We start from the raw sequence: 26,375 nt of genomic DNA on the forward strand, positions 1-26,375 counted from the left end.
AGGTCATGACCCCAGCTGAAACTGAGTTGGACACTCCACCAACTGTGCCGCCCAGATGCTCCCAAATTAGGTTTTCTTTGCAGGTTTGGAGTGATAATAAAGCAGGAGTTTCCCCAGCCTACCAACTCCACATTATAAAATTGCTTTTAGGATTTTTTTCCTTTTATTCACGGAAAGTAAGCTGTCGTGGGTTGGAGCAGAGAAAGAATACAGAATCCAGAAAGGTAGTATCTGTTCCCAACTTTTAAGGTTTCAGCTAGGTCTGGTGGGATGGTAACATGAATCCTTGGGAAGACACAGAGTACTTGGATGGCAGCATTTCCCAGCTGTGCTTAATTCCAAGAGCATAATCTAGAGAGTGGATCAAGAACAGCTTGATAGAAATGTTGGTTGTGAAGCAGACCCTTTGTTGTGATGCTGAGGTTGAAGAAAATAGAAGCAAAGAGGCAGAGTCTGGGCACTAGGGCTCTGCATTAATGTAATTGGATTTTCTTCCTTTCTGAAACTCCAGTGGTCTTATGATGCGAAGATTTAGAGTAGGGAAATATAGAGCAAATTGGTTTTTGCTCTCATTTAAATCAGTGGTTTGCTAGATTTGTAAAAAATATTTGACTACTTTCTATACAATATTTCTTGGAACACGTTGAATAGTGATTCCTTTTTTATTTTTTGAGTAAAATGTCACCACTGTATAAGGAGACAGACCAAGAGTTTTTGTTAAACAACTCAGCAGCATCTTTTAACCTGAATTTTGAGTCATTTCTTAAGGCCTTCTATCATGAATAAATAATTCCTCTGAGGACATCAGCATTTGAAACACAAGAAGCCAGATTCCTTTAACAAATCCTGCTCGTTTTCTCCTTCCGAGCTTGTTCCTTTACATCTCTTAGTTAATGAGATATAAGTTGATGTTCCTTAAAACACTTCACTCATTTTGGCAGGTGAACGTTTTTATGCCCCCTTAATAAAATCCTCCTGAGTTCTACACAAACATATAAAGCTACAAAGTTTTTGAAAGACTTTTTATTGACAGTGTAACTTAACTTTTCCTCAATGTTTTTTCATGTTCTTAATGGGTATATAATGATTGCATGATTTAGTTTTGTAGCTAGAATTTTAAGATTAGAAACATCCACACAAATCTCTAATTTATCCTAGGAAACAAACACCTGGAGATGCTAAACTCACTGTCTAGAGGACTAAAATTCTAGTCTTTCAGCATCGTTCTACCGTGTATCCACTTACTCCAGATGGGGTATGACGGAGAGAATGGGGGCTGGTAAAGGAGTACATGGTGGAAAGAAGGAGCTGTTCAGCTGAGCTATAATCTATGGCAGAAAAATTATTTTTTTTAAAATTTTAATTTTTTTTATTATGTTATATTATCACCATACAATACATCATTAGTTTTTGATATGGTGTTCCAACATTCATTTTTTACATAGAACACCCAGTGGTCCATGCAATATGTGCCCTCCTTAATATCCACCACCAGGCTCGCCCATCTCCCAACCCCAACCCCCAAATCCTAGTTTGTTTCTCAGAGTCCACAGTCTCTCATGGTTCGTCTCCCCCTCCGATTTCCCCCAACTCACTTCTCCTCTCCACCTCCCAATGTCCTTTGTGTTATTCCTTGTGTTCCACAAATAAGTGAAACCATATGATAATCGACTTTCTCTGCTTGACTTATTTCACTCAGCATAATCTCCTCCAGTCCCATCCGCGTTGATGGCAAAAATTGGGTATTCATCCTTTCTGATGACTGAGTAATATTCCATGATATTCCATGGACCACATCTTCTTTATCCATTCATCTGTTGGAGAGCATCTTGGCTCTTTCCACAGTCTGGCTTTTGTGGCCATTGCTGCTGTGAACATTGAGGTGTATGTTCTTTTTTTCACTTCCTCTTCTTTTCACTACCTCTTCTTTTCACTACCTCTGTATCTTTGGGGCAAATACCCAGTAGTGCAATTGGTAGGAATTATTAATGACTTATGATCCCCACATTTTGGGGACATTCACTTTCTGTCTGGTGAATTTCTCGGGACCTCTACAGACAATAGATGTGACCACTGTGTGGTCAAGTAGAATTGGGTAGATGAGCTCATTCTTGAGTATGGTGGAAGAGCATCTGAAAGAGTAGTGCAGTGAATACTTCTTTCTTCTTGAGGCTCCATCTTCCTCTTTCCAGGTGTGCAGCAGTGAACAGGCAGTCATGTGCAGTAGTTCAACATCTGGGTTCTGGACCCCATCACTGAGTTCGAATCCTGGTTTGGCTATTTGGATAACTTTACTTGGGTAATGTAAGGCACATTGCATCTTTGTCACTCAGTTTGCACATTTATAAATAATAGAGCCTACTTTATACTTTTGTTATGAGGGTTAAATGCTCTAAGATTCAAATGGTATTTCTTGCTCAAAAAGTTGACTTTTTTAATCAAAAGGGTTTGGAAAATTTTTTTTAGAAGATTTAATTTATTTATTTGAGAGAGAGAAGAGCATGAGCAGGGAGGAGGGGCATAGGAAGAGGGAGAAGCAGACTCCCCTGAGAAGGGAGCCTGACATGGGGCTCCATCCCAGGACCCTGAGACCATGACCTGAGCCAAAGGCAGATGCTTAACTGACTGAGCCACCCAGGTGCGCCAAAATGGTTTGGAATTCTTAATCTAGTGTCTGGATTTCAGTCTTTGGGCATGTCAATGAACAATGTGGGGCCTCGGCTTTGCTACCTCTGAAATAGAGTCTGTTGCATAGTCTCTGTTGTTCCCAAACTTGAGTTGTTGCAAGGATTAAAAATCATGTAGGTAGACTCCGAAGACTTGAAAATAATTCATATTCCATTCTCCCTGCCAAACACTTTCCCCAGTGGAAATGGATGATGGGACCATAAGTTAAAATTTATAATCTTAACTCTGAAACATGTTTCAGAGTATTGTTTTGAAGTCATTGAGATATCTTTCTGTAGGAGGAGAGTGTGTCAGACTCACACCACCTGACCTGAATAATGAATGGAGCAGAGACATTAAGACCATCACTCCTCCTCTTTCCGCAGGTCCGCAGATCTGAAAGCAGGGCCACTGCCTCATTATCCTGATGACTCACAGACCCAGAGTGCTTCCGCTCTCCTCTGCTGTCCTTTCAAATTAAATTCATTATTCTACAAGATGTCTGTGGTTCCCAGAAATGACGCAAGTGTATGTGTCCTATTCAAAGCCGACATCTGACTCTCAGGGCGGTCTCCCAAGTGATCTGTACCCTGCCACTCGCTCTAAGAGTCACTGCCAATTCCAGTAATCCCCCCTTTTCTTTCTCAACAGAAAGCTCAGAGAGGATTATGGCTACACAGACTCCTTTAACAAAAAACCGTGCAAAGCCTACTGTAAAAAAACATGGATATTCTTGCCCAAATACATGAAGACAAAAAAATGAATTTCTTTTGATACTATTGGCTAAAATAGGAGCATTTGATCATCCACAAGGCAAAAAAGCAGGCATTGGATAGTTGCTTGAAAGTTAAATGAGAAGCTCTTGTTAACACATGTTAGTTAAGTAGTTAATGCACACTAGTCCCTTCGGTCCTTGTCCTTGAAACAAACTTGAAATACTTTAAAAATCTAGTCTGAGAGGTACAGGGTCTTGAACATCTTTTGTCACATGAAATAATTATTAAGCAGCAAATATAACACATCCTCACCAAGGAAACCACACCTGTCAGAAGTGTAGCTGGTCAGTAAGGAAGCTCACACGGGAATATGCCTGGATGGTGAGTCCACAGCTGCCATTCCAACCACACTCCAATTTCTTTAAAGCATGGCGTCTGTTAGGTGTTTTTGTAAACCCAACAAAAAGATCTCCTTATTCTCCCTTCCCTTGTTAACATTTTCCAATATGTGTAGGGATGTTAGCGTTTGAATTTCTGTTTTTATTTAATTTTTTAAAGATTTTTTTTTTTTAATTAGAGAGAGAGAGAGCATGTGAGCAGGGATAGGGGCAGAAGGAAAGAAAGTGAGAGATTCTTAAGCAAACTCCCCACTGAGGACCCTGAGATCACAACCTGAGCCAAAACCAAGGGTTGGATGCCCAGCCGATTGCATCACCAAGGTGCCCCTGAATTTTTATAATCCTATAAAGTAGCTAGGGCAAGTATTATTTTCTCCATTTCACAAATGAGGAGACTGATGATCACACAGGTCAATGAACTTGCCCAAAAGCACATTTCAGGAGTAGTGAATAGTGCAGGCAGGTGTGTTATTGCAGAGAAACATGACGAGCTGGAGGATGTGGGGTGATTTTCTCTGAAACAGTTGTGTCGTTGTGTGAAGCCCTGATTGCCAAAGGAATGTAACTTCTAGCAGGTGTTGCTGCTGTAGGATAGACACGAATTATAATATAACCTTTTTATTATTACATATAGTAAATATGTGTATTTATATTACATATAATATATACTGTGTATCTATAAATTACATATAATATATACTGTGTATCTATAAATAATAAAACAGTTTCACATTTTTGGTGACTGCTGGTCCGTCTCCAGTTCACTCAGAGATTTCTCTCTTGTTGGGTTCTCCTTCTGGATTCCCTTGTCTTCACTTCTACCCACTCTATTAAGTTTCTCTTCTCTTTGACCGATCCTTTGTGATGACTGTAATGGCATCTATAGACCAGGAACGAGGCCCTTTGCATGGATTATTGCATTTAACTTTCACAGCAATCCTAAGAGGGAGGACTATTCCTATTTTATAGAGGAAGACACTAAAGCCTAGAGAGGTTACCTTACCTAAAGTTACTAAACTGAAATCACCCAGAAATTTAATGGCTTATAATAACAGTTGTTTTATTATATTCTATGATTTTGTGGGTCAGGAATTAGGCAGGACTCAGTGGAGAAGGCTGAACTCTGTTCCAGGACATCAGGGAGGATGGCTTGTCTGGGACTAGGTAATCTATTTCAAGATGGTGCACCCACATGGCAGACAACTGGGCTGTTAGCCAGCACACTTAGTTGTTCTCCATGTGGGCCTGTCCATGTAGCTGCTTGAGTTTCCTCATAGTATGTTGGTTGGGTTCCAAGAGTGTTCCATACTTCCAACAGTATGCTGGTTAGTATTCCAGGAGACCAAAAGTGGAAGCTGCCAGTCTCTTTTAAGGTTTGGTCCCGAAGCTGTCATGATGTCATTTCTGCTATATGTCATTGCTCGGGAAGTCATAGAGCTCTCCTAGGTTAAAAGACAGCAACATAGACCTGACCTGTCATTGGGAGGAATGTCAAAGAATTTGCAGCCTTGTTTAATCTACCACAGAAAGGATGAGAATCGAGATTATAGCCGTGACACCATATTGTATCTCCATTAGTACAATACCGGGAGCAATTCTTGATCACTGCATTTATCTTTGTATGAAAGTGACTGGACCATGAGCTCCTTAAGAGCAAGGATTTTGCCTTTTATTTATTTTTTTAAAGATTTTATGTATTCATTTGACGGACAGAGATCACAAGTAGGCAGAGAGGCAGGCAGAGAGAGAGGAGGAAGCAGGCTCCCTGCTGAGCAGAGAGCCCGATGCGGGGCTTGATCCCAAGACCCTGGGATCATGACCTGAGCCGAAGGCAGAGGCTTTAACCCACTGAACCACCCAGCATCCCCCGGATCTTGTCTTTTATATCACAGGTGAGGGCTAATACCCATCTAAGTGTAGTTGACGATCCATAAAGTTGAAGGAATGAATGATGAAGAGCTGAGCCCTGGCCCTGCCTTGAAGGAGCTCTGTTAGCCCAAGCAGAATAATGAACTACTCTGGGTCTTGTTACTTGCACAGTAAAATAAGAATATAGAATTAGATGATCCCTGTAGTCTTCCTTTTCCCAGCACTACCTTTATTAGTGTGCTTGGGCTGCTTAAACGAAGTGCCATAAATCAACAGCTAAAACAACAGACAGTTATTTTTCCCAGTTCTGGAGGCCAGGAAGTCTAAGACCAAGGTGTTGTCTGATTTGGTTCCTGGTGAGAATCCTCCTCCTGGCTTGTCGACAGCTCCTTCTTGCCATATCCTCAGATGGTAGAGAGAGAAAGTGTGAGAGCGCGGGTCCTTCTTCCTCTTCTTATAAGGACACCAATTCCATCATGGGCAATCTACCCTTATGACCTCATCAAAACCTAATTGCCTCCCAAAGGCTCTGCATCTTAATACCATGACTTTGGGGGTGAGGGATTTGACATATGAGTTTTGGAAGACAGTTTAGTCCGTAACAACCATTCTATGAATCTACTCAAGATAATTAATTACAAAATAAAGAGATCCCAGATAGGGATCTCAATGGGAGGAGACTAGGAGTCAAGAAACCTGAGAATGGAAAAAGGAGTAAAGGAAAGGATTGTTTTATTAACCAGAGCGAAGGATGGAGGAATCAGCTTTAGGTTTAGATGCAAATCCTTGAGTTATGCTGATAGCACTTGGATCAGAAGGAGGGAATTTGACGGAGGCCTTTTCAGAGCTTGAGGACATTGGACTTGGGAACTATTTGGCCACAAGGGGTAGGAGAAAGTTATAGATCGTAGCGGACTCTACATTTTGTGCCTGAGTGATAGGGGAATGCGAATTCAGCAGCAGTTCCCAACGGTGACTAGAGAATTATCTGATGAACTTTTAAAAAATACTGATGATACCTGGCCTCCTCCCAAGATGATTTAATTCAGGGTTTTTGGAATTGGGGCTGGAGCAGCAGTATTTTTCAAAGACCCCAGGCAAACCCACTGTGCAATTTCTAATTAGAGTTAGTGAAAGGCATAGATTTCTGGCTGCTGTGGAGTGATAAAGTACTGAGGATTGAAAGGTGATAGCCACCAAATAACTTGGGGTGTGGGTTGTATGGTATGTAGATTATGGCTTCCCAAAGATGCCTGCAATCTAATCCTTAAAACCTGTGCATATGTTAAGTTACATGGCAAAGAAGAATGAAAGTTGTTAATCAACTGACCTTAAAACAGGGAGATTATCCTTGTTTATCCTAATAGATGCAATGTAATCACAAGGGTCCCTAAAAAGAGAAACAGAGAGGTAGACGAAGAGAGTCAGAGGGAAAGGTGGCTATGGAAGAGTAGTCAGAAAGTTGCAACATTATTTGCTTTGAAGACAGAGGAAGGTACGTCCAATCAAGAAATGCGGGCTGCTGGGGCACCTGGGTGGCTCAGTGGGTTAAAGCCTCTGCCTTTGGCTCAGGTCATGATTCCAGGGTCCTGGGATCGAGCCCCACATCGGGCTTCTCTGCTCAGCAGGGAGCCTGCTTCCTCCTCTCTCTCTCCCTGCCCGCCTCTCTGCCTACTTGTGCTCTCTTAATCTCTCTCTCTCTCTCTGTCAAATAAACAAATAAATAAAAATCTTAAAAAAAAAAAAGAAAATGGGGGCTGCTTCTAGAAACTGGGGAAGTCCCCCCCCCCAAAAAAAAGATTCTGCCCTAGTGCTTCTAGAAAGGAATACAGCAGAGTGCAATTTGGTTGACCTTAAAGCTTTGTTTTAGCCTGGTGAGACCTGTGTCAAACTTCTAACCTACCCAACAATAAAATAAATTCAAGTTACTCTATGCCACTAAGTGTGTGGTCTCTGATACGAGTAGTTCATTCAGGAAGTCCTCTTGGAGGAGATACATTTTGATGAACTGTTACGTAGGTACATTGTTGACAGAGGAAAAACTCTTAGATGTTAGAATTTAAATCCATCAGAATTTTAAAGAAATTCTCCAGGCTGTATAATAGCTACCCAGAATGTTTAAAATCAAAAGTCAAAGAAATAAAACTGTTTTGTGATTGTCACTAAATTCCTCGATGGAGTCAGAGGCAAGAAATTCTGGGGAATTTTTCTCAGCAGTGTTACTTGAATTGTGATCAACTTCCCTGATTTAAAGGCTGACAAAACACTTGTTTTACCTGGATGGTTTTAAATTACTTGAGTCAGCAAAGAAACAGATAGAATCTGCAGCTTCCACACAGCTCATCACCTGAATGTAAACTGGAACTTAATATTCCTATCACTCTCCTTTAATCAGATTTGTAGACTCTGCTGATAGTTTTTCATTGGGTCCTCCTGAATGAAAAATAATTGGATAATCACACACACATACAGAACGCCAAAAACCTTCCATATGTACATTTAGTTATGAGAGTACTTTTATTGAGGATTTATATATATCATGACCTGTGTTAGGGACTCATCCATGAATGTGACAGGTAAAGTCCTTGTTCTAATGGAGCTCACAGCCTGGAGGAGAACACATATAAGTAATCGAGTAAGTTACAGTAGAATAGAAAATATAGATTGGCAGAGCAGAACAGGGGTGGGGCGACTGACTTGCTGTGGGGGCAGGAAGGAGGAGTAGGTTGGGGTTGGAGGGGCTTCCTGTAGAAGATAATTTCTAAGTAGCATCAGCAAACCCTGGGAGACCATTAAAAATGGGAATTCTCAGGTGTGTTAAGCCAGACCTATTAAGCCTGAAATCCTGGGGATGAAACACCAAAATCTGTGTTTTAATAGATCTCTGAGGGGTTCAGATCTATGTTAAAGTCTGAGAATCAGATGATCATATCTGGGCTGCACGTTAGAATCAGCTGGAGAATCTCACATCGTTGCTGTTGTTGTGGCCCTTCTCCCAGAGACACTGAACCCTTTGGTCCGGGATAGAACCTGGGAATCAGTATTTTTAAAACCCTGGGTGTCAAGGTTGAGACCACATCCCAAGCTGACAGCTGAAGCCTGAGTTAGCCAGGCAGTGAGGGCTGGTGAGAGGGCAGGAAAGTATTATAGCCCAGATGCGAGAGAAAGCCCAAGATTCCTGGGATTCGATAAGGCTAGGGAACACACACAAGGAAACTTCATGGCTTAAGATAAGGATCATAGTTATATATTTGTTTATTGTAGTACTTCTTAAACTTTAATGTGCATAGAAATTATCTGAGGCTCTGGTAGAAACAGACCCTTACGCAGTAGGAAGGTTCTATAGCCCCAGCGCCTCCTGATCGGAGAGCAGATGGGGACTGCAGAACGATGTAACTATGCTTCAGCCCAGGGCCAACATAAGGGCACCTAGCCGGGGTGAATTGCAGATGCCTGCTGCTGGATGGGTGTGTTTTGAGGGTAAGGAGGAGATATGCATCCAAGCACAACCTCCCAGCCTGCTCTTCTGATTATTTTCCATCAAGGTCGCACTGCTTTTAGCTCAGCAGTAACCCTCCAACCCCCAATCTAGCTGAATGCATCCCCTGGCCAGGTCCGCAGAGCCAGTTCATTAAGTGACCGCTGGAGCTCTCTGTAACGTGCCAGCCAGCCAGGGAGGCGCTGGTCGGCGGGGGGCGGGGGGTGCTCTCCGGGGACCTCTGTACCCCTCTCTCACTTCCCACCTCGCCTGGCTGACAGCGGCGGTGCCTGCGGCAGAACCTCTCTTTGCAGCAGCCCCTCGCACTTGGCTCGCACTTCTGGGCGCTGTCCATGGTTGCAGCATCTTTCCGCGCGCCACGTCAGGAGGCCGCAGCGGGGCCCTGCGATTGGCGGAGGAGCCCCTCGCCATCCCCCCAACACCCCCGCCCTCGCGCGGTGCCCCGAGCCCCGGCCCCGAGTCCCGGCCCCGCAGGCGCGTGCCTGTGCCCGCGCGAGGCGCGCCCTGGGGCTCCCGGGCGGCACACCCACTTTCCTTATTAGGGCAGAGTCAGACGCACAGAGCCGGTGGCGGGGGCGCGAGGGTGGGGCGGGGAGCCCTGGGAGGCGACAGCCGAGGGCGCAGCCACAGCCTCAGCCGCCTCTGAGCGGCAGGAGGGAGCAGCGGTCGCTGCGCTCCGCCGGCCAGTTTCCCGAGACCCCGCTTCTCTCCGCGAGCAGAGATCTTTCTCTGCGCCCCGCCGGGTACCCCTAGTCCAAACCTCTCGCGGAGACATGGAAGAATTTTTGCAACGCGCCAAATCTAAACTGGTAAGTTAGGGGAGCAACGCTATGTGTGTGTGTCTGTGTGTGCGTGCGCCTGGGGGTGCGTATCTGTGTGTGTGTGTGCGTGTGTGTGTGCGCGCGCGCACGCTGATGAAGAGGAAAGGGCATTGCAGCAGAGAAGGAAGAAACAACTTTGCCACTTAGTTGTCAGGGTATGAGGGCTATTCCCTGGAAAGAATCTCTGGAACTCTGGTCCTTTACAGCAGGCAGTCTGTATCCAGAATCCTCACCCGCCCACAGGCAGGCAGAGTGCTGAGCTGGGGGTGGTCGACCTGGCAGAAGTTGGGTCCTGTGTGTCTAGCTTTAGTTCGTTTGGTCTGAGGTTGGAGAGAGGTAGAGCCAAACTGCAGTTTGCTTCTGAAGGCGAGAGGGTTAATGGGTGTGGTGCTCCTTTCAAAAAAAACGAGCCTTGCCTTCTGCAGATGCAGTTACCTCTAAGTGTAAAGGGGAGGGGGAAAAAATCCCTTAGAACTGTGCTTTTAGCTGGAGGTGGTGGCAAAGCGTAAGAAAGGAAGTTAGGGTGCTAGCTGGGAAGGATGTGCCAGGCAAAGGCAGAGTTTACCCAGGCATCCCTCACAAAGAGCTTGCTCCAGTGCAGGAGTAAGACGTGCTAGCATGAATCCCGCGTTTCCCAGTCCCTGTTCAGATCTGTAATTTGGACAGAGGCAGAAGGGGAAACCCCAACTGTTGCTGATGATGTAGGGTTTTGCCAGACTATTGTTCTCCTGGGAGGAGACCAGCTCGTTGGCCCGGTACAACTGTACCACTGTCCAAAGAGTGAACTGTGATTTTATTGTGTGTGTTGACAGTTGCTACATATTCTGGAACAACAGATTCCAGCAGCTTCCTAATTCCAAACTATCTTGGCTCTCCAGCATAGCGGTAATGCACATAATGGAAATGTTTCTGTTTCAACACTTAGGAAAAAGCCTCTGCTCATTTACAAGCAATATCTTTAATGAACAGTGAAATTACCTTTCCTGGGCCTGGCATAGGAGGAAATGCATAATTTATGATGCCTTTAACCTTTAAACCTTCATAGAAGACAAAATACAAAGTCTGCATTAAGGTGACATCTTCATCATATGGCAGAATATTTGCCAGATTATTATCATAACATATTTACGCTTGCACAACAAAGGGAGAGTAGACCCCAGTGTGATTCTTTCAGTGATTTAACTCTATCTTTTAAAAGACCGTCAGAGTGGATTACTGCTAATGTAAGTAATTTGTTTTGTACCGTAAGCCTCCTGGAGAGTCAACTGTCAGTGGGGATTTCAGAATTGAGAAAGTTGGTGGTCGTCTCTGTGTTTACGGCTCACCCCTTGTAGTTTTACTTGAGCACAAAAAGGAAAGTCGATCATGCCAACTTATTTACTTATTTATTTATTTTGTTGGTGGATGAAAATAAATAGCCATCATAGATATGTGCAGGTGTAGGCTGCACCTGTGTTCCACACCTCAAACATGTATTTTAACAATAAACATATAGATTGTGGGGTCTGATGTGAGCAAGAGATTTGCCTCCTTTCTGAAGAACGATTGCTGGAACAGAAAAATTTCCTATTTCAGAGCAATCAGTTCAAAGTAATGGGTAAGTTTATTTACCAAGTCCCTTCACTAGCTGAGCACTTTGCTCTACACTATTAAAAAAAAAAAAAAAAAAGACAGGAGAAAGAAGTGGTTGCTTGAGATACTGTTCCTGGTCACCTGTGTTAGCCAGAAGGACAATTACTGCTATTTTTTTTTTCTCGAAATAGGTTTCATATCAGAGATCACAGTTGGTTTTTCATAGCCACACTAAAGGTGTTTTGGTCACTTTTGGTGTCCTATTTCTCCTGACAAATGATATTTTCTAGGTAAATAAAATTTTTACTTAATTTGCAATATTAACTATCATAGTAGATAACCTTTTGTTTTAGAGGATTGTCTTTGTTTTGGAGAAAAATATCAAGTCAATTATTATGACATTCATTTGTGAGAAGTATATTCATAGTAAATTAGTACTGTTTAAAAGAAACAGGCTAGTACTTTGGAGAACATTTTAAGGAAAAGAAAATCATGCTGGCTTTCGTTTAGGCCCAATTACACCAGAATTAGTTAGAATTTAGGTGTTCTGCTTAAGCTGTTTTCAGTCAGAAGTTAATATAGGCTTATCTGCACGAAAAGTCTAGCTGGCAAGGATTTTTCCTACCAACTTGACTTCTTGCTTCCATATTCTGTAGTCATGATGTGTATCTTTTAATAGTTTGGAGTAGTCAGTGTTCTTTCCAAAGTCCTAACATAACCTCACCATTGTTGGAACCAGCTCATTCCAATAGACAAAAGACATTTTTGGAGTAACTCTTAGTCATGGATAAAATTTCCAATGATCAAAACTTTGGAGAGAGTGTGCATCATTTTTCCTCCAGACTAGGAGCATTTATTATTCATTTGTCATTGTGAGGAGAAAAGAAGCTCGCCCATTCTAGGCCAGGCCCTGGTGTGGATCAGAAATCTTTGAAGGGGGAGCAATGATTTTGGATTTTTATTGAGCAGTTTGGAGCTTAGTTCTGTTGAAATTGGGGAAACACGCAGTTCACTCTGCTCCTGTGGACCCTTAAGCTGAGGCAGATTCACTGGCATAATCCCGGCCCCCTCTGCCCTAGGTCTCTCCTTCTGATACGTACCCTTCTTCCTGACAATATGCTGTATTTAAAAGAAATGGCAAAAGCAGATCCCAAATGTGACCTCAGTGGGATCCCTCCTGGCACTCAAATGCTTCTCTGGGGTGCTTTCTACCTGGTCAGGACTGGCTCGGGTGCCTACGTCTTCTTGATAACCATCACTGATGGTGGGGTGCAGCAAGGGAGGTAGTCCCTTACTCCAAGCGTGGTCTCCCCAAATGGCACCTTCTTGAAAAACAGGAATGACAAATAGGAAATTAATGCAGTGATTATTAAACAAGACAGTAGAGTAAGCAGTATGAGAGCAAGACCGCCGAGACAGAAGAGATGCTGACCAAAGAAAGAGAGGGCAGTGCTTTTTACCTGCGGGCATTCCCCTGATGAGAGCACTCAGCTATGTTTCCGGTTCGGACCCCACTGCTAGGACCGCAAATGAAAAACACATTTTCTTTTTCTCCTGCCAGTGCCCACCTAGCTTTTCTTCCACCTGCCCATTCAGCGCTCAAATAGAGACAGAGATCAAATCCTGTAGTTCCAGGCTTGTCCTGAAGTTTTAGCTATGCTTTTATTTTTAGTTTTGCCATGTCTAACGGTGGTGTCTTTGTTATTCATTGTAGCATTTCTATGGTAGAAAAATTGACAAAGGGGGAGGGAAAGAGGGTTTCCCGCCCGCTCTACGCTGTGATTTGGGAAATATCCTCCCCTCTCACGGGGGTCAGCTCGGGAAAATATTCAGGCCAAGACCACCTCATGGTGGCAGTAAATGGTCTAAGTTCCTATGAACTTTGGGAGGAAGAAATGAAATTAATGAAGCATCAGGGCCCCAGGTGGTGGGAAGCCAAGGTCCCCATACTTGCCTACTGAGCCTCTCCCGCTGCCTGGACACCAGCAGCTGGTGCAATTCAAGCAGCTGCTAATGGATGGGGAGGAGGGGTCACTGCCATCCACGTGCCCTAAGATGTAGATCACTAGGCAGCCTTGGGTGTTGGGTTGGAGAAGTGTCAGCTGCCTCTGGAAGGATCCGGAGCACATCCATGTCTCAGGAATGCTGTTTTCAAAGAGAGGGTGGGGACAGGGTCGCCACTACAGTCCGAGGAATGCATCTGTTCCCTCCCGCAGGGACAGCTGCAGGTGAAGAGCTCTGTTCCGCAGCGGGTATTAGTCACCACGTGGACGGACTCGTACAGGAGTGAAATTCCGCATGACCCAAATGGCAACTTAGACTCTCTGGTATGTTAGCATAGGGACCAAGAGAACACATTCAGAAGTCTAAATGAGCAGCCACATGCGAGTTATAGAGGAGAGGGGTGTTTTAAAAAGAAAGAAAAACACTGCAGCCTGTCTGCAGAGTCATCGTCTTGATTGGAAGTTGGAGGAATATATTCCTGATTCCTTTACGGGAAGGAAAGTGGGACTCGTCCATAAAAAAGCGTCTCTAAAGTGACTGTTGCAGATACTTTGGAAGGGCTGCCGTGGTGAGGACTAGTAGGGATGGGTGGAGCCCCTGTCTGAGCAGTTTCTTTTGGAGAACTGAGCTGATCACAGACCAGGGGATCAGCTCCCTCCCCACCAGCAGCGAGGTGTACTTGAGACTTTGCCTGAGCATTGGTGAGCAGGAAGGAAACCAGGAATCCAAAGCACTTCTGTGAATGTGGTACCCCCCACCCTTCAGAGAGAAGAATCCTTGATTTCTTTAGCCCCAGAGCCAGCTCAGACCAAGGGCTGTAGATTATCCAGCCCCAGGGGCTTTGGAGAAGAGTTGGGCTTTTTCAGTGTAAATCTCACACTGAGATTGGTCTGCCTCAAAGGTAAAAGGAATTAGTCACTGCTCCTCAGCACCTTGGGTCTTGGAGGACGTGATTAGGTGAGCAAGGAAACCGTTTAATTAGTGACTTGGGGATATTTGATGTTAACCAGATAAAAAGATGAGAGCTTTGGTATAACGTGTTTATTTCTATTTGTAGCATTTATTTGGGCAGATATTAACATTGTTTGGGGTTTGGTGTGCTGGTCTAGAGAGCTCTTGTAGGCAGTGGTGGCGTGGTGATGGAGAGATCACTGTCCCTGTACATTCACTCCTCCCTGGAGTGCTAGCTGAGCAGAGAAAAGGGTGAGGGGGAACTACCTGTGTTTGGATGAAGGCTGCAAAAATGGAAAAGACATCTGGGGTCCAGAGAGGTGAAGAACATGGTGTTGCCTTGGCCACTGATTCTGTTTGGACCCTGGGGTTTATGGGAGAATCATAGAGTATGGAGTCATCTTTGAAGAGAAACTGGGAAGGGGCAGGACTAACGTAGTCAGGAGGCAGCATTCAGATGGAGTTTGATATGACTCACACCCTCTGGGCTTGAGCAGTAAACCTGCTGCACAATTGTACATGGCTTCCCTGCCCCAGGTCTCAGAGTAGCCTACTCAGAATCTCTGACAATGTGCCAGGTGCATTTCTATCTGAGCCCTGTGGCTTTGGGCTTTGGTTTCCAGGGAAAGGTAATCTTTTTTATTAAGAGATCTTGGGAGGCAAAGTGGGTACTGGATTGCTCTGAAAAATCCAACCCATAAAGTCTGGGTTGGAAAAAATAATTTAACAACACTGTCTTGGTTTTGTTTGTTTGTTTTGTTTTGTTTTAGATTTTTAAAAAATTTATTTGTCTCGGGCGCCTGGGTGGCTCAGTGGGTTAAAGCCTCTGCCTTCAGCTCAGGTCATGATCTCAGGGTCCTGGGATTGAGTCCCGCATCAGGCTCTCTGCTCAGCAGGGAGCCTGCTTCCCCCTTCTCTCTGCCTGCCTCTCTGCCTACTTGTGATCTCTCTCTGTCAAATAAATAAATAAAATTTAAAAAAAAAATTTGACAGAGAGAGAGAGAAAACAAGCAGGGAGAGCAGCAGGCAGAGGGAGAAGCAGATGCCCCTCTGAGCAAGGAGCCCAATGCAGGACTTGATCCCAGGACCCTGGCATCATGACCTGAGCCAAAGGCAGACACTTAACCAACTGAGCCACCCAGGCATCCCTTTATTGGAATATTTCTGACTCACAGAGATTTTAAATTTTCAACCAGTCCTTATGGAAAAGAAGAACAAGGCCAACACTTAACCAACTGAGCCATCCAGGTTTCCCTGGTCTTGGGTTTTTAATCTAACAAATGGGATAATGATACCCACTTTGCAGATTTGTTGTAAAGCCAAAATACGATCTCAACAGTCCTCAGCACAGAACCTGGAACGGTGGCGGCTTCCCTCCATTTGCCCCAGCCTGTAGTTCTGTGCAGTTTCTTATCTCACCCAATGGCACTATTATCCACCCAGTTTCTCCAGCTGGAAACTTCCTTCTCCTCCACCCCCTTCACCCCAACCTTATCCCTAAATCATCTGGACGACTGCAGTGGTGGGCTCGCCAGGCTCCAGTAAACCACTCTACCACTGCTGCCAGGGAGATTGTTGTGAAAGCACTGTTTGCCCCTCTGTAAGCCTCAGGATCCTTCTCTTGCTCTGAGGAAAAGAGACAGCACTTGCAGCATGACCTTGGGATCTGACCCAGGGTGCGGCTCGGCGTCTTCGGATTTCTCCTCCTCTGTGGCATAAGTAACTCTCACCCTTTCTTCAGAGGAGGTGACGAAAGAACCTCTCTCTGAAGGACCTCTTCCCTCTCCACCTCTTCCACTTCACGACTCCACGTTGGGTTTTGCGGTAACGATTTTAGGTCACTTACTGCAACTTGTCATTCTGTCTCTACTGGGGATGTTTGTTTGATTAATCAGAGTAAAAAAACAGGTGTCTATTGGATTTTGTTCACCATTGTATAGCAGGGCCTGGTGCAATGCCCGATGTTTAGGAAGTTGTTTGTTTTGGCAGTTAATCCTGCCGTATTATCGTTAATTAAGTACAAAGAGCCTTCCAATTATGTCACCTGGAGAGTTTTTCACCCATTGCTCCGTTTGGCTGTTCTGTTTGGTGTGCCGGTGTCCAGATCAGCCTGAGTGGTATATCAGTCACTCTGAAGACGCGATCCCGGCAGCAGATGGCACAAGCCTCATGGGTCACCAGATGAGGGACTCCCTCTGTCCGCACAAAGATCGTTCTCACGTGGCACGACTTGTACTTGGCCGTCTCTGGTGCAAAGCAATACTTGGTTATCACAGATCAGACAAAAATTCTCTTTGGTTTCGTCAATGCTGATGACCTCCCCAAAACAGAAGAGTAGGCTCTCAGTTTGGACCTGTAGTGAACCTTAATGAACTGCCGCCTGCGGATCCTTTCTCCTTCATTTCTTGTCAGGGTGTCCTTAAGTCTGTTCCTTAGAAAGAGACGAGGGAGGACATCCTCTCAACCTGCGGGGACCAGGAGGTGGACGACGAGCAAACACACTGGTCGGTTGTTCCAGCATCTGGGGCTTGGGGGCCGCAGCTGGCTTCAGGTGCTTCTTGGGACCATGAGTCATGCCTGTGCTGGTCCCAAAATCATAACCCATTATAGTGGTTCAATAAAAATGAAAAAGTGGATGGACACGTGCAGACTCCAAGTGATCGGAGTCTGGAGAAGGGCCGACAACAGTCTGCTCAAACCTAGGTTGGTTTTCCTAGAAGCAGGGAAGAAAATTAAGGTCAAGGAGTGCCATCCGGAACTTTGCACAAAGTCTATATTTCATACAAAATGTTACTGCAAACAAATGAGGTTAGTTTTTATGCATGACTGTTGGGAATCTGCAAATATTGGTAGAATTTAAGCGGGAGTGGATTGGCGAGAAGCAAGGAAGGGAATGGGTCACTAAAAGCCTCTGCAAAACCACATTGGATAGATCAGGAAATGGAACTGATTCACGCCATAGATCCTCCTCTGTGGGGTTCAAAGACTAGAAATTGCTCTTCCTCAATCCCAGCTACCACACCAGGTACACCCAGCCGATTCTGCTTCCTCTGGGGTAGTACTAATGGCATGGGAGAGACTGGCAGGGAAGCTTTTCAGAGTCCTGGAGAGGAAAGGTGCAGGCATTCCAGATTAGTCTCATTAGTATTTCTGTCCACCCCGACCCTGCAGACCTCATGCACGGGATCAGCCCATGCATTGTCCTGAAGCAGACCCCTCATCCGACCAGTGCGCTGTTTGTCGTAGAGCTGTGCCCACGGTCCTCCACTTCATCGAACTCTCAGGGGTGTGACCAGACTTTCCTGAGTACTCTTACTAGCCTATGATGCAAGAGTCTTTTAGAAACAGTGGTGTCCAGAAAAATTGCGTATCTTCGGCTCCATGCATTTTCTGTTTCTTGCTTTGGCGGCCAGGAAGCTCAAAGCTATGTTGATGCTTACTCCCTAGCCTGGTATTTCTATAGTACATTTTTCTTATTTTTTATTGCTTAGCTTCTACCTTGTTATACTTGCTTTAATGTGTGTGTGTGTGTGTGTGTGGTTTTGGGTTTTTTTTTTTTTTTTGCTAAGTTTGTATTGTGTTTTTTGTTTTGTTTTGTTCCGTTTTTTATTTTTTTGCAAGCAGCTTATCATTTTGAATGCTGGCAAGAATAAAAACATACATTTTACAATAATGTCTATGATCATGAACTTGTTTGGGCAACAGGTCTGGTGTAATTCAGAGTTTATCTACTCACATTTGGGAATTAGCTTTTTTCATGATTGCAAATACTGTGTGGGAGCTTCAAAACATGTAGTTGAAATTAGATATCAATCAACACAATCAAAACTGTATCTTTGCTCTCATCTTTAAAGACCAGTACCTTCCCTGGATAAGCAGTAATCTCACATTCTTGTACCTGAGCCCATAACCCAGAGTCCAGGATGCAGCCCCTAGTAGAAGCTGCCAGGCCTAATCAGGAAAGTCTGGGAAGAATTTCATTGAGCATTTTTAGATTTGAAGGAAACTTGGAGATCCGTTTGTCTTCCTCATCACTTCTTTCCCTTAAATGCATTTTGGCATGGTGGCTGATTGTGTGAGCATGATGCCCAATTTCAAAGCCCGACTTTGCCATTTTGATGTACTCGTCAGACAACCTTAGTTACTAAGCCTTGCTGAGTCTTGGTTTTCTCACCTATAAAATGAGAACAATAGTTGGGGTGCCTGGGTGGCTCAGTGGGTTAAGCCTCTGCCTTCGGCTCAGGTCATAATCTTGGAGTCCTGGGATCGAGCCCCACATCAGGCTCTCTGCCTGCGGGGAGCCTACTTCCCCCCTCTCTCTCTGCCTGCTTTTCTGCCCACTTGTGATCTCTCTGTCAAATAAATAAATAAACAAAATCTTTTTTAAAAAAATTTTTAAAAATGAGAACAATAGTAGCACCTCCTCTTAGGGCCGTTGCAGGTGTGAATGTCCTAAAATGAGAATATGCTCTCCACCCATATAGCTGAACAGTATAAAGTAATAAAAACATGAAAGAGACCACTGGTGGACAAGAGAGCCAGGAAGCCCTACTGACATTTCATAGAAACAGGAGTAGTTCTTAATTCTTAGCTTTTTTTAGTTCACCTAAAATTTGGTGAACTGTCTTCCCTCTAAGAAATCTGTCTTCCCTCCAAGAAATCTGTTTTTTTCACTGAATGTCCACAATGGTCTTACGAGGTGGGTATTATTCTCCTTTTGCAGTTGAGGAAACTGAGCTTTAGGGAGTCAGGCAGTTGGCCCACGTTCTCATTGCCAGTGAAAAACAGAGCTAGAGTTCGCTCCCAGACCAGCCGCCTCCAGTTCTAGGACTCCCTTCTTATAGTCGCCAGTGCTTCTGCCCACCTGATCTCCCAGAACACTTAATTCCCTTTAAATGAAAAGTGAACAACTTGACAGGTTTATAGGGGGATTGGATGGTAAGTCCACTCTGACCCGAGAGAGGTTTATTTCTTCGTGGTGACCGTTTTATATTAAAAACCCTCAGACAACTGAGTCATCAACGAATATTATTGAGAACCAGCTGTGAGAAAAATACGTGGCTTGGCTGGCTCTGATTTGGTTGGACAAGCTGGGAAACACTGCTCACCGCGTACCCATGTGAAAGGAATACGAAAGATTGATAAACTAGTTGGAACATTGGTGTGCAACTGACTTTTACCGTGGTCAGAAATACTGTGGGAATTTCATGAATTTTTAATAAAGAGAATGCATCTCAAAAAGAGTTTGCAGTTGTCCCTTACTTACCATCAAGATTGTTGACCCAACTTTTGGTTTGACAGATGTCTTCATAGCTGTGAGTCTGTTGCTGGAGGCCTTAAGGAGGCCCTTGGTTGACTGACTGATCAGTCTACAGTAGGGTGACTCACCGCAGTGACACAGCTAGTGAGGAGAAGAGCTGGAGTCGGGCCACAGCTCCCAGTGGCGCCAAGCCTGCTTCTTGCTCCTGAGTCTGCCCACTTAGCCACACCCCTGAAAGCTGCTGGTTATACCCCAGACACATGTAGGAGTGAAGGAAAGGGGAGGAGCGAGAAAAGAAGGGAGGTGCAGGTGGAATTAGAAGGAGCTAGAAGAAAAGAGAAGGAGAAAAGGAATTGGGGAGGGGGGGACACAGGGAGAAGTCATGAGGCATGGGAGAACATCCTTCCAAAGCCCAGGTTGCAATGAGTTGCAGGCCCAGCACTTCCTGTTTCTGGAATTTACTCATCTGGTGGCATCAGCCAAACCTTAGTCTCCTGGAGGGTAGAATTGTGCAGGAGCAGCTTTCCTTTAAGCAGCCAGAACTGATGACTGAAAACAGACACACACACACACACACACACACACACACACACACAAGTGTTACTCTGCCAGAAAAAGATGAGCTTGTGCCATTTGCAACAATATGGATGGACCTAGAGGGTGTTACTCTGAGTGAAAGAGGTCAGGCTGAGAAAGACAAATATCGTATGATTTCACTCATGTGCGAGAACCAAAAAACAGAACTAGAGAACTAGTGAATAAACAAACCCAAAGCGGACTCAGGCCTATAAATACAGAGAACAAACTGGTGGTTGCCAGAGGGAAGGGGGTTGGAGGGATGGACAAAACGAGTGGAGGGGAGTGGGAGGCACAGGCATCCAGCTATGGGATGAACAAGTCAGGGGAGTAAAAGACACAGCACGGGCTTGATGGCCCGTGATACCGTAATAGTGTTGTGGGGCGACAGACGGTAGCTTGCGGTGAGCACAGAGTAAGGTTTAGACTCGTCGAATCAGTGTGTTGTACACCTGCAATTAATGTAACGTGGCACGTCAACTAGACTCAAATAAAGACATTAAAAAAAATAATAAACATAGCTTCAAAGTTAGTTCTTTCCTCATAGGAAATCCCCCAAACTCTATCTCTGAGCCTATTTGTGAAGTTACATCTGTAAAACACTCAGGAGCAATGCTGGGACACAGGAGAGACCCACGAATGTTAACCGTCATCACCATCACCATCATCACCACCACCATCATCATCACCATCACTTAGTTTGAGCTTTGACAAAATAGTCACAAGCTTGATTTTCTCAGAGCACTGTGACGGAGGAAGAGGTTGCCTAACAAGGTAATTGCTGCTAACTTACAGGGGAGGGAAGTGCACAAACAAAACCAAAATTAAACAGAACCTATAAGAAGCAGCCCCAGACCCTCCATCAGTGCCACTCCGCCTGGGGTAGGGCAAATTGTTCTCAGGATCTGCCCGGTAAATGGGCAGTGACGTCAGAGCCGTCAAGTACATTGCTGATGTTCGCAGTGACAACCCTGTGTCATCAAGGAGGAAAGGTCATGAAAGCTCACTGTTTGGTTTAAGGAGAGAGGTAGGACGTGCTAGCAGTTGCAGAAAAATTTCCAATGCAGAGAATTCAAATAGAAAAAAAAAATAGAAAAGAATTGTCATGTGGAGGGCCGGCTTTGGTTGTCTGCAAAAGTGGCTGGCACAGGAGACCTCATTCTTGCGGGAAGCTAGATCTGGGAAATGTCATGGTTTTTATAACAAGGGATCATGAGTCAGGAGGGAGGGCGAAGGTGCTAAAAATGTGAGCCTGATGTGAGGAGGCAGAAATAGGCCTGTGGCATGTGGAAGATACAAGAAAGCCCGCTCCCCCCTCCCATCCCAAGTTGAGAACTAAATCTTGCTCTGGACTCCACAAAAAAGTTGCAGCAGGGTCCATGAGCCTGTCCAAAATTCCCTAAAAATGGCCCAAGAGGGAGGGGTACCTGCTGATGGTTTTTCAGTTATTGGAAAGGTTTTTGTGGGACAGTTCCCATGCACAGAAACCATTTCTTTCCCTCACTCAATACCAACAACAAAACCAAAAAACCAAAAAACCAAACAAACTCCAGGACTTTAGAGTAAGTGGCTTGAAAAAAAAAAAAAGATGTCCATCCATTCAATAAGATCCAATTATTTCGCTGTGAAAAGTATCTATCAACTAATCAGAGGGTACAAAAGGGAAATGTGCATGCTTGGGTCTTGCTCCCCAAAATGGAAAAGAAGAGTGAAGCCTGAAGTTCATTCTGAATGTAGATGCGTCTTTGTTCGTCTTTGCACACTTCGTACACATTTCCCCCAGCAAGTGGCCGGTGGGGCCGGCCAGACCAGCACCTGGCTCTGGGAAGACAGAAGTGTCGTGACAGGTGCACAGATCAAGTCGCTCCCCTGCCACGGGTAGGTCTGAGAGGACACATGCCTGTCTGCTCCCTAGGAAGGCAGTGTCGCTGGGCCCTTCTCCAGGGAGGCAAGGGGGCAAGTCTCTCACGCCCCCCAAACTCTCTGCTTCTTTTTCTTTCCATTTCTATTGAGATATAATTGACAGCCTGATGGTATGATTTACTATATTGTAAAAGGATTACCATGATAGGTTCAGCTAATGTGCATTTTCTTTTATTGATAAAGAAAAAGAAAAGAAAGAATAAAAGAATAAAGGAGGAAGATTTCTCCTTGTGATGAGAACTCTTAGGGTTTACTCTCTTACTGACTTTTCTGTATATGGTGCGGCAGTATTAGCTGTAGTCATGACGTTGTATGTTATTACAACCCCCAGAGCCGCCGCCTTATGGAGCGCGGGATTCTTTCAGGGAAAGGTGAACCGTAGTTCAACTGATTTTTGTGGACTAATACAAGCTGATTTTTGTGGACTAATACAAGTTCATATTTTGTTTTATCTTTTGAGTATTTACCAAGCTCATTGGAGGGAACTTCTTTGGTTTTCTTTCTTTCTCCTCCTCCTCCTCTTCTTCTTCTTATAAAATTTTATTTATTTATTTGACAGAGAGAGAGAGAACAAGCAGGGGAAGCAGCAGGCAGAGGGAGAAGCAGGCTCCCCACTGAGCAAGGAGCCTGGTGTGGGACTCGATCCCCCCCAACCGCAGGATCATGACCTGAGCCGAAGGCAGACGCTTAACGAACTGAGCCGTCCAAGAGCTCTGGTTTTTTTTCTTATTAGATTGTAGGCAAATGGAAGCATGGTCTTAGGAAATGCATACAGGTCATAGGAAAAGATAAACGGGAGGGAGAATTTCATTCTCTAGCGGAATATTTCTTCTATTATTTAATTGTGACTTTGTTTTGTGAGACCCTAACATAATAAAGCCAGGCACGAACGAAGCAGTTTCCTTGGTCTGTAACTGATCGTGTGCTTGCCACTTGGCTGCTATCCCTGGAGTGTGGCCTGAAGCTCTAGCTCTCTTGGCTCCACTCTAAAAACATCCAGACATAAACTCACTGTGGGTGATGCAGATCAAAATACCATCCCAGAACTGGCTTTTAAAACACTTTGAAAATTTCATTAGGCTTCCAACGTATTAGGTCATTCTGAGCCTCATGGGGGGACAAGCATATTTCTCACTTCTGTGGAATTATTTCATGCCAAAATAGCCTTCTGACCAAGCATAACATTGCTGTAAAAACCAGTTCACAGTGGTAGTTTCAGATGCCAGCATTTACATAGCTTTGATGACTCCTGTAAACACTGAGCCATGCTTATTACTACTGGCCCCTTCGTTGGACTTCTGCTTTCAGTACGGTTTATATTCAGCCGCTCCCATCACTGTGTCACACTGGACATACCCTGACCCGTCACTTCGGAGAATGGTGTGGACACGGGCATCAGGATTCCATGTGTTCAGCCATAGTCTGTTGTTAATGATTTCTTGCTTTGGAACTGTCAGCTACTTTGATCGCAGACCTTTACAGGTCAGAATCTTGTGGAAGCCCAGATCTTTAACGTGGAAACAAATGACTTTACGTTTTGTCTGTTTCACCCTCCTGGTATGATGTGTCAGGTTTCATTCATTTATAAAATAATAAGTAAATGTTAAAGCAAATTTGGGAAATAGAGGGAAGCTAAAAAGTGAACCATAAAGGAAATAAAAATTAAAAATTAAAATCATCCACTTTTTTTTTTTAAGGGAGGTGGGGAAGAGGGTCAGAGGGAAAGGGAGAGAGAGAGAATCTCAAGCAGGCTCCAGGCCTAGTACAGAGCCTGGCACAAGGCTCCATCTCTGAGATGGACCCTGAGATGGACACTGAGATCATGACCTGAGCCAAAATCAAGAGTCAGACTCTTAACTGAAGGAGCCACCCAGGCACCCCAGAAATTACCCACTTTCATTCCAGTGTGACTGTTGGCAATAGTTTAGCAAGGAGTTTTTGCATAGGATCAAGATAGGATATTCATACATTTCAGTGCCCTGATTTTTTATTTTACTTAACATTATTCATTAACTATGTCCCTGTGTTATTGAATTATATTCCAAATCAGCATCTTAAATCATAGCATACAGTGTAATAAAGAAGATATACGATGGTTAAACATTTTGTTCACCTCTCCTATTTTTTTTTGCATTTTTAATTACACTGTAACAAACATCTCTGTAGCGATAATCTTTCTATCTTGTGTAGGACAATGTCCTTAAAATAGTTTTTCAAAAATGTAATTATTGGAGCAAAAGATATATTCTTTTTTAAAAAAGATATAAATAGTCTTAAGTTTCTTGATGAATCTTTCCAAATTGATTTCTGGATGAAATCCACCCCCTTTCAAGACCCTTCTGAAAGGTTAACTTGTTCTTTAGAACATTGTATAGGCATAGATTTCAGATCTCTTGACACAAAGGTCTGTGCTCCTGAAAAGTTTGAGAGGCTGTACAGTACAGCAGAAAGAGTGCCCTGCTAATTTGAGAAATACGGATGTAGTCCACGGTGGGCTCTGCGCTCAGCAAGGAGTCTTCTTGTCCCTCTCCTTCCAACCCTTCCCCCCTTGTGCTTGTACAATCTCTCTCTCTCTCAAGAGAATATGGATCTGAGCAAATAATCTGAAGCCGCCTTGCTCCTGAATTAAGATGATCATAGCACAAATTATACCACACCAGTTAGAGCTCTTATTTGAAACCATGAAGTCGAATCTGACCAGAGAGGCTACTTCATCCCTTTTTTCTTTTCCCCCACGTCCTCTATTTCAAAAGGATTGAGCTTGTTGGCACCTGGGTGGCTCAGTGGGTTAAGCCTCCACCTTCAGCTCAGGTCATGGTCTCAGGGTCCTGGGATCGAGCCCTGCATGGGTCTCTCTGCTCAGCAGGGAGCCATCTCCACACACACACCCCCTGCCTGCCTCTCTGCCTATTTGTGATCTCTCTCTCTCTCTGTCAAGTAAATAAATAAAATCTTAGAAAAAAAAAAAGGATTATGCTTTATGACCCAGTGACTAGTCAGACTAGTCACAGTAGTGAACAGTATTGCCTGGTGTTGTCATTCAAGACATGCTGTTGCACTTCATAACTTCTCTCACCTGGGTGGTCGCACTTGGTCAGCCGTGGGTAGGACGTATGTCATTATAGTTACACCACAGATGAGAAGAACAAGACCAGGCAGGTGAAATCCAGCCTCGCCCAAGCACACACAGCCAATAAGTGGCACAGCTGGACGCATAGGGTCTGCGTCTTCTGATTCCCCAGCCCTTGTTTCCAGAAGTATCTATGAACTAAGAACTGGTTCACACTTTCAAAAGATAGGTTGAAGTTCTCGTTGAGAGTTTGATGCTTTGGATTCATCTCCATAAAAGAAAATGGCCCAGTAAGAATACAGGCACTTTTCCAAGTGGAAAATACCCAAAGGTGAAACACAGTTGTCCTGAAGCTGTGTCTCAGGAAACACACAGGAGAGCAAATCTGTTGGGCTTTGGAGTTTTCGTGTGGTGGGTTCTCATAAATAGTTTGCAAGTGTGAGATGAATGGTTGTGCCATTGGTGGAAACATGCTGAGCTCCACAGGTGCTGTGAGGCCAAGTGTCATGTGTGATGGGAAGGAGGAACCTTCGAGGCGGGTCTCTGGAGGGCCTGTGGGCAGCGTCCCACGTGCTGTAATGGGACAGCCAGGTGACTGGATGCTGCTTGGATTAACTCCAGCCTCAGAGTTCCAAGTAATGAGGGGAAGAGCGTTTAATTGCCTATAATCCAAGATCTTTCCCTGCTACAGACGAGGTGTAATTCTGCCAAATTCTCTCTCTTTCACTCTTCATCCCCCTACCCTATTCCTACTGTTTCCCTATTTGGTTCATATTTATTAACTGGCCAAAGACCTAAATGCCTCCCACATTGATGCAATAGGGAGTAATTGTAGCATGGTGCAGTGTAATGCTGTCTAAGCTAAACTCTTCTCTTTCAAAAAGACTCTCACTAAGAAACACATATATTTCTGGACCAGCATTTTGTTTAGCCATACCACGATGAAGGCCACATGACCGCTAAGTTCAGCGTGCACAGAGGTTAAGAGGCATTGGACACATTTGTCTATGAATAGAGGTCCCGGGTGGCCTGTGTTTTCTGATCTTCCT

At 44.4% G+C, this 26,375-nt stretch overlaps 1 protein-coding gene across 5 annotated transcripts in view; it reads left to right on the forward strand.

The window, feature by feature from the left end:
* The first annotated feature begins 9,723 nt into the window (after positions 1–9,723).
* PRUNE2 (prune homolog 2 with BCH domain) overlaps positions 9,724–26,375 on the forward strand; it is a 255,786-nt gene continuing 239,134 nt past the window's right edge. For all 5 annotated transcript variants that reach the window (XM_013045681.2, XM_013045683.2, XM_013045685.2 and 2 more), the window contains exon 1: positions 9,724–9,958. In XM_013045681.2, coding sequence (XP_012901135.1) covers positions 9,923–9,958 — 36 coding nt within the window. In that variant the 5' untranslated portion in view covers positions 9,724–9,922. The remainder of the gene's footprint in view (positions 9,959–26,375) is intronic.

This window comes from Mustela putorius, unplaced genomic scaffold, assembly GCF_011764305.1.
Source record: "Mustela putorius furo isolate JIRA1106 unplaced genomic scaffold, ASM1176430v1.1 tig00000854_pilon_pilon_pilon, whole genome shotgun sequence".
In the NCBI taxonomy this organism is placed as follows: domain Eukaryota; kingdom Metazoa; phylum Chordata; class Mammalia; order Carnivora; family Mustelidae; genus Mustela; species Mustela putorius.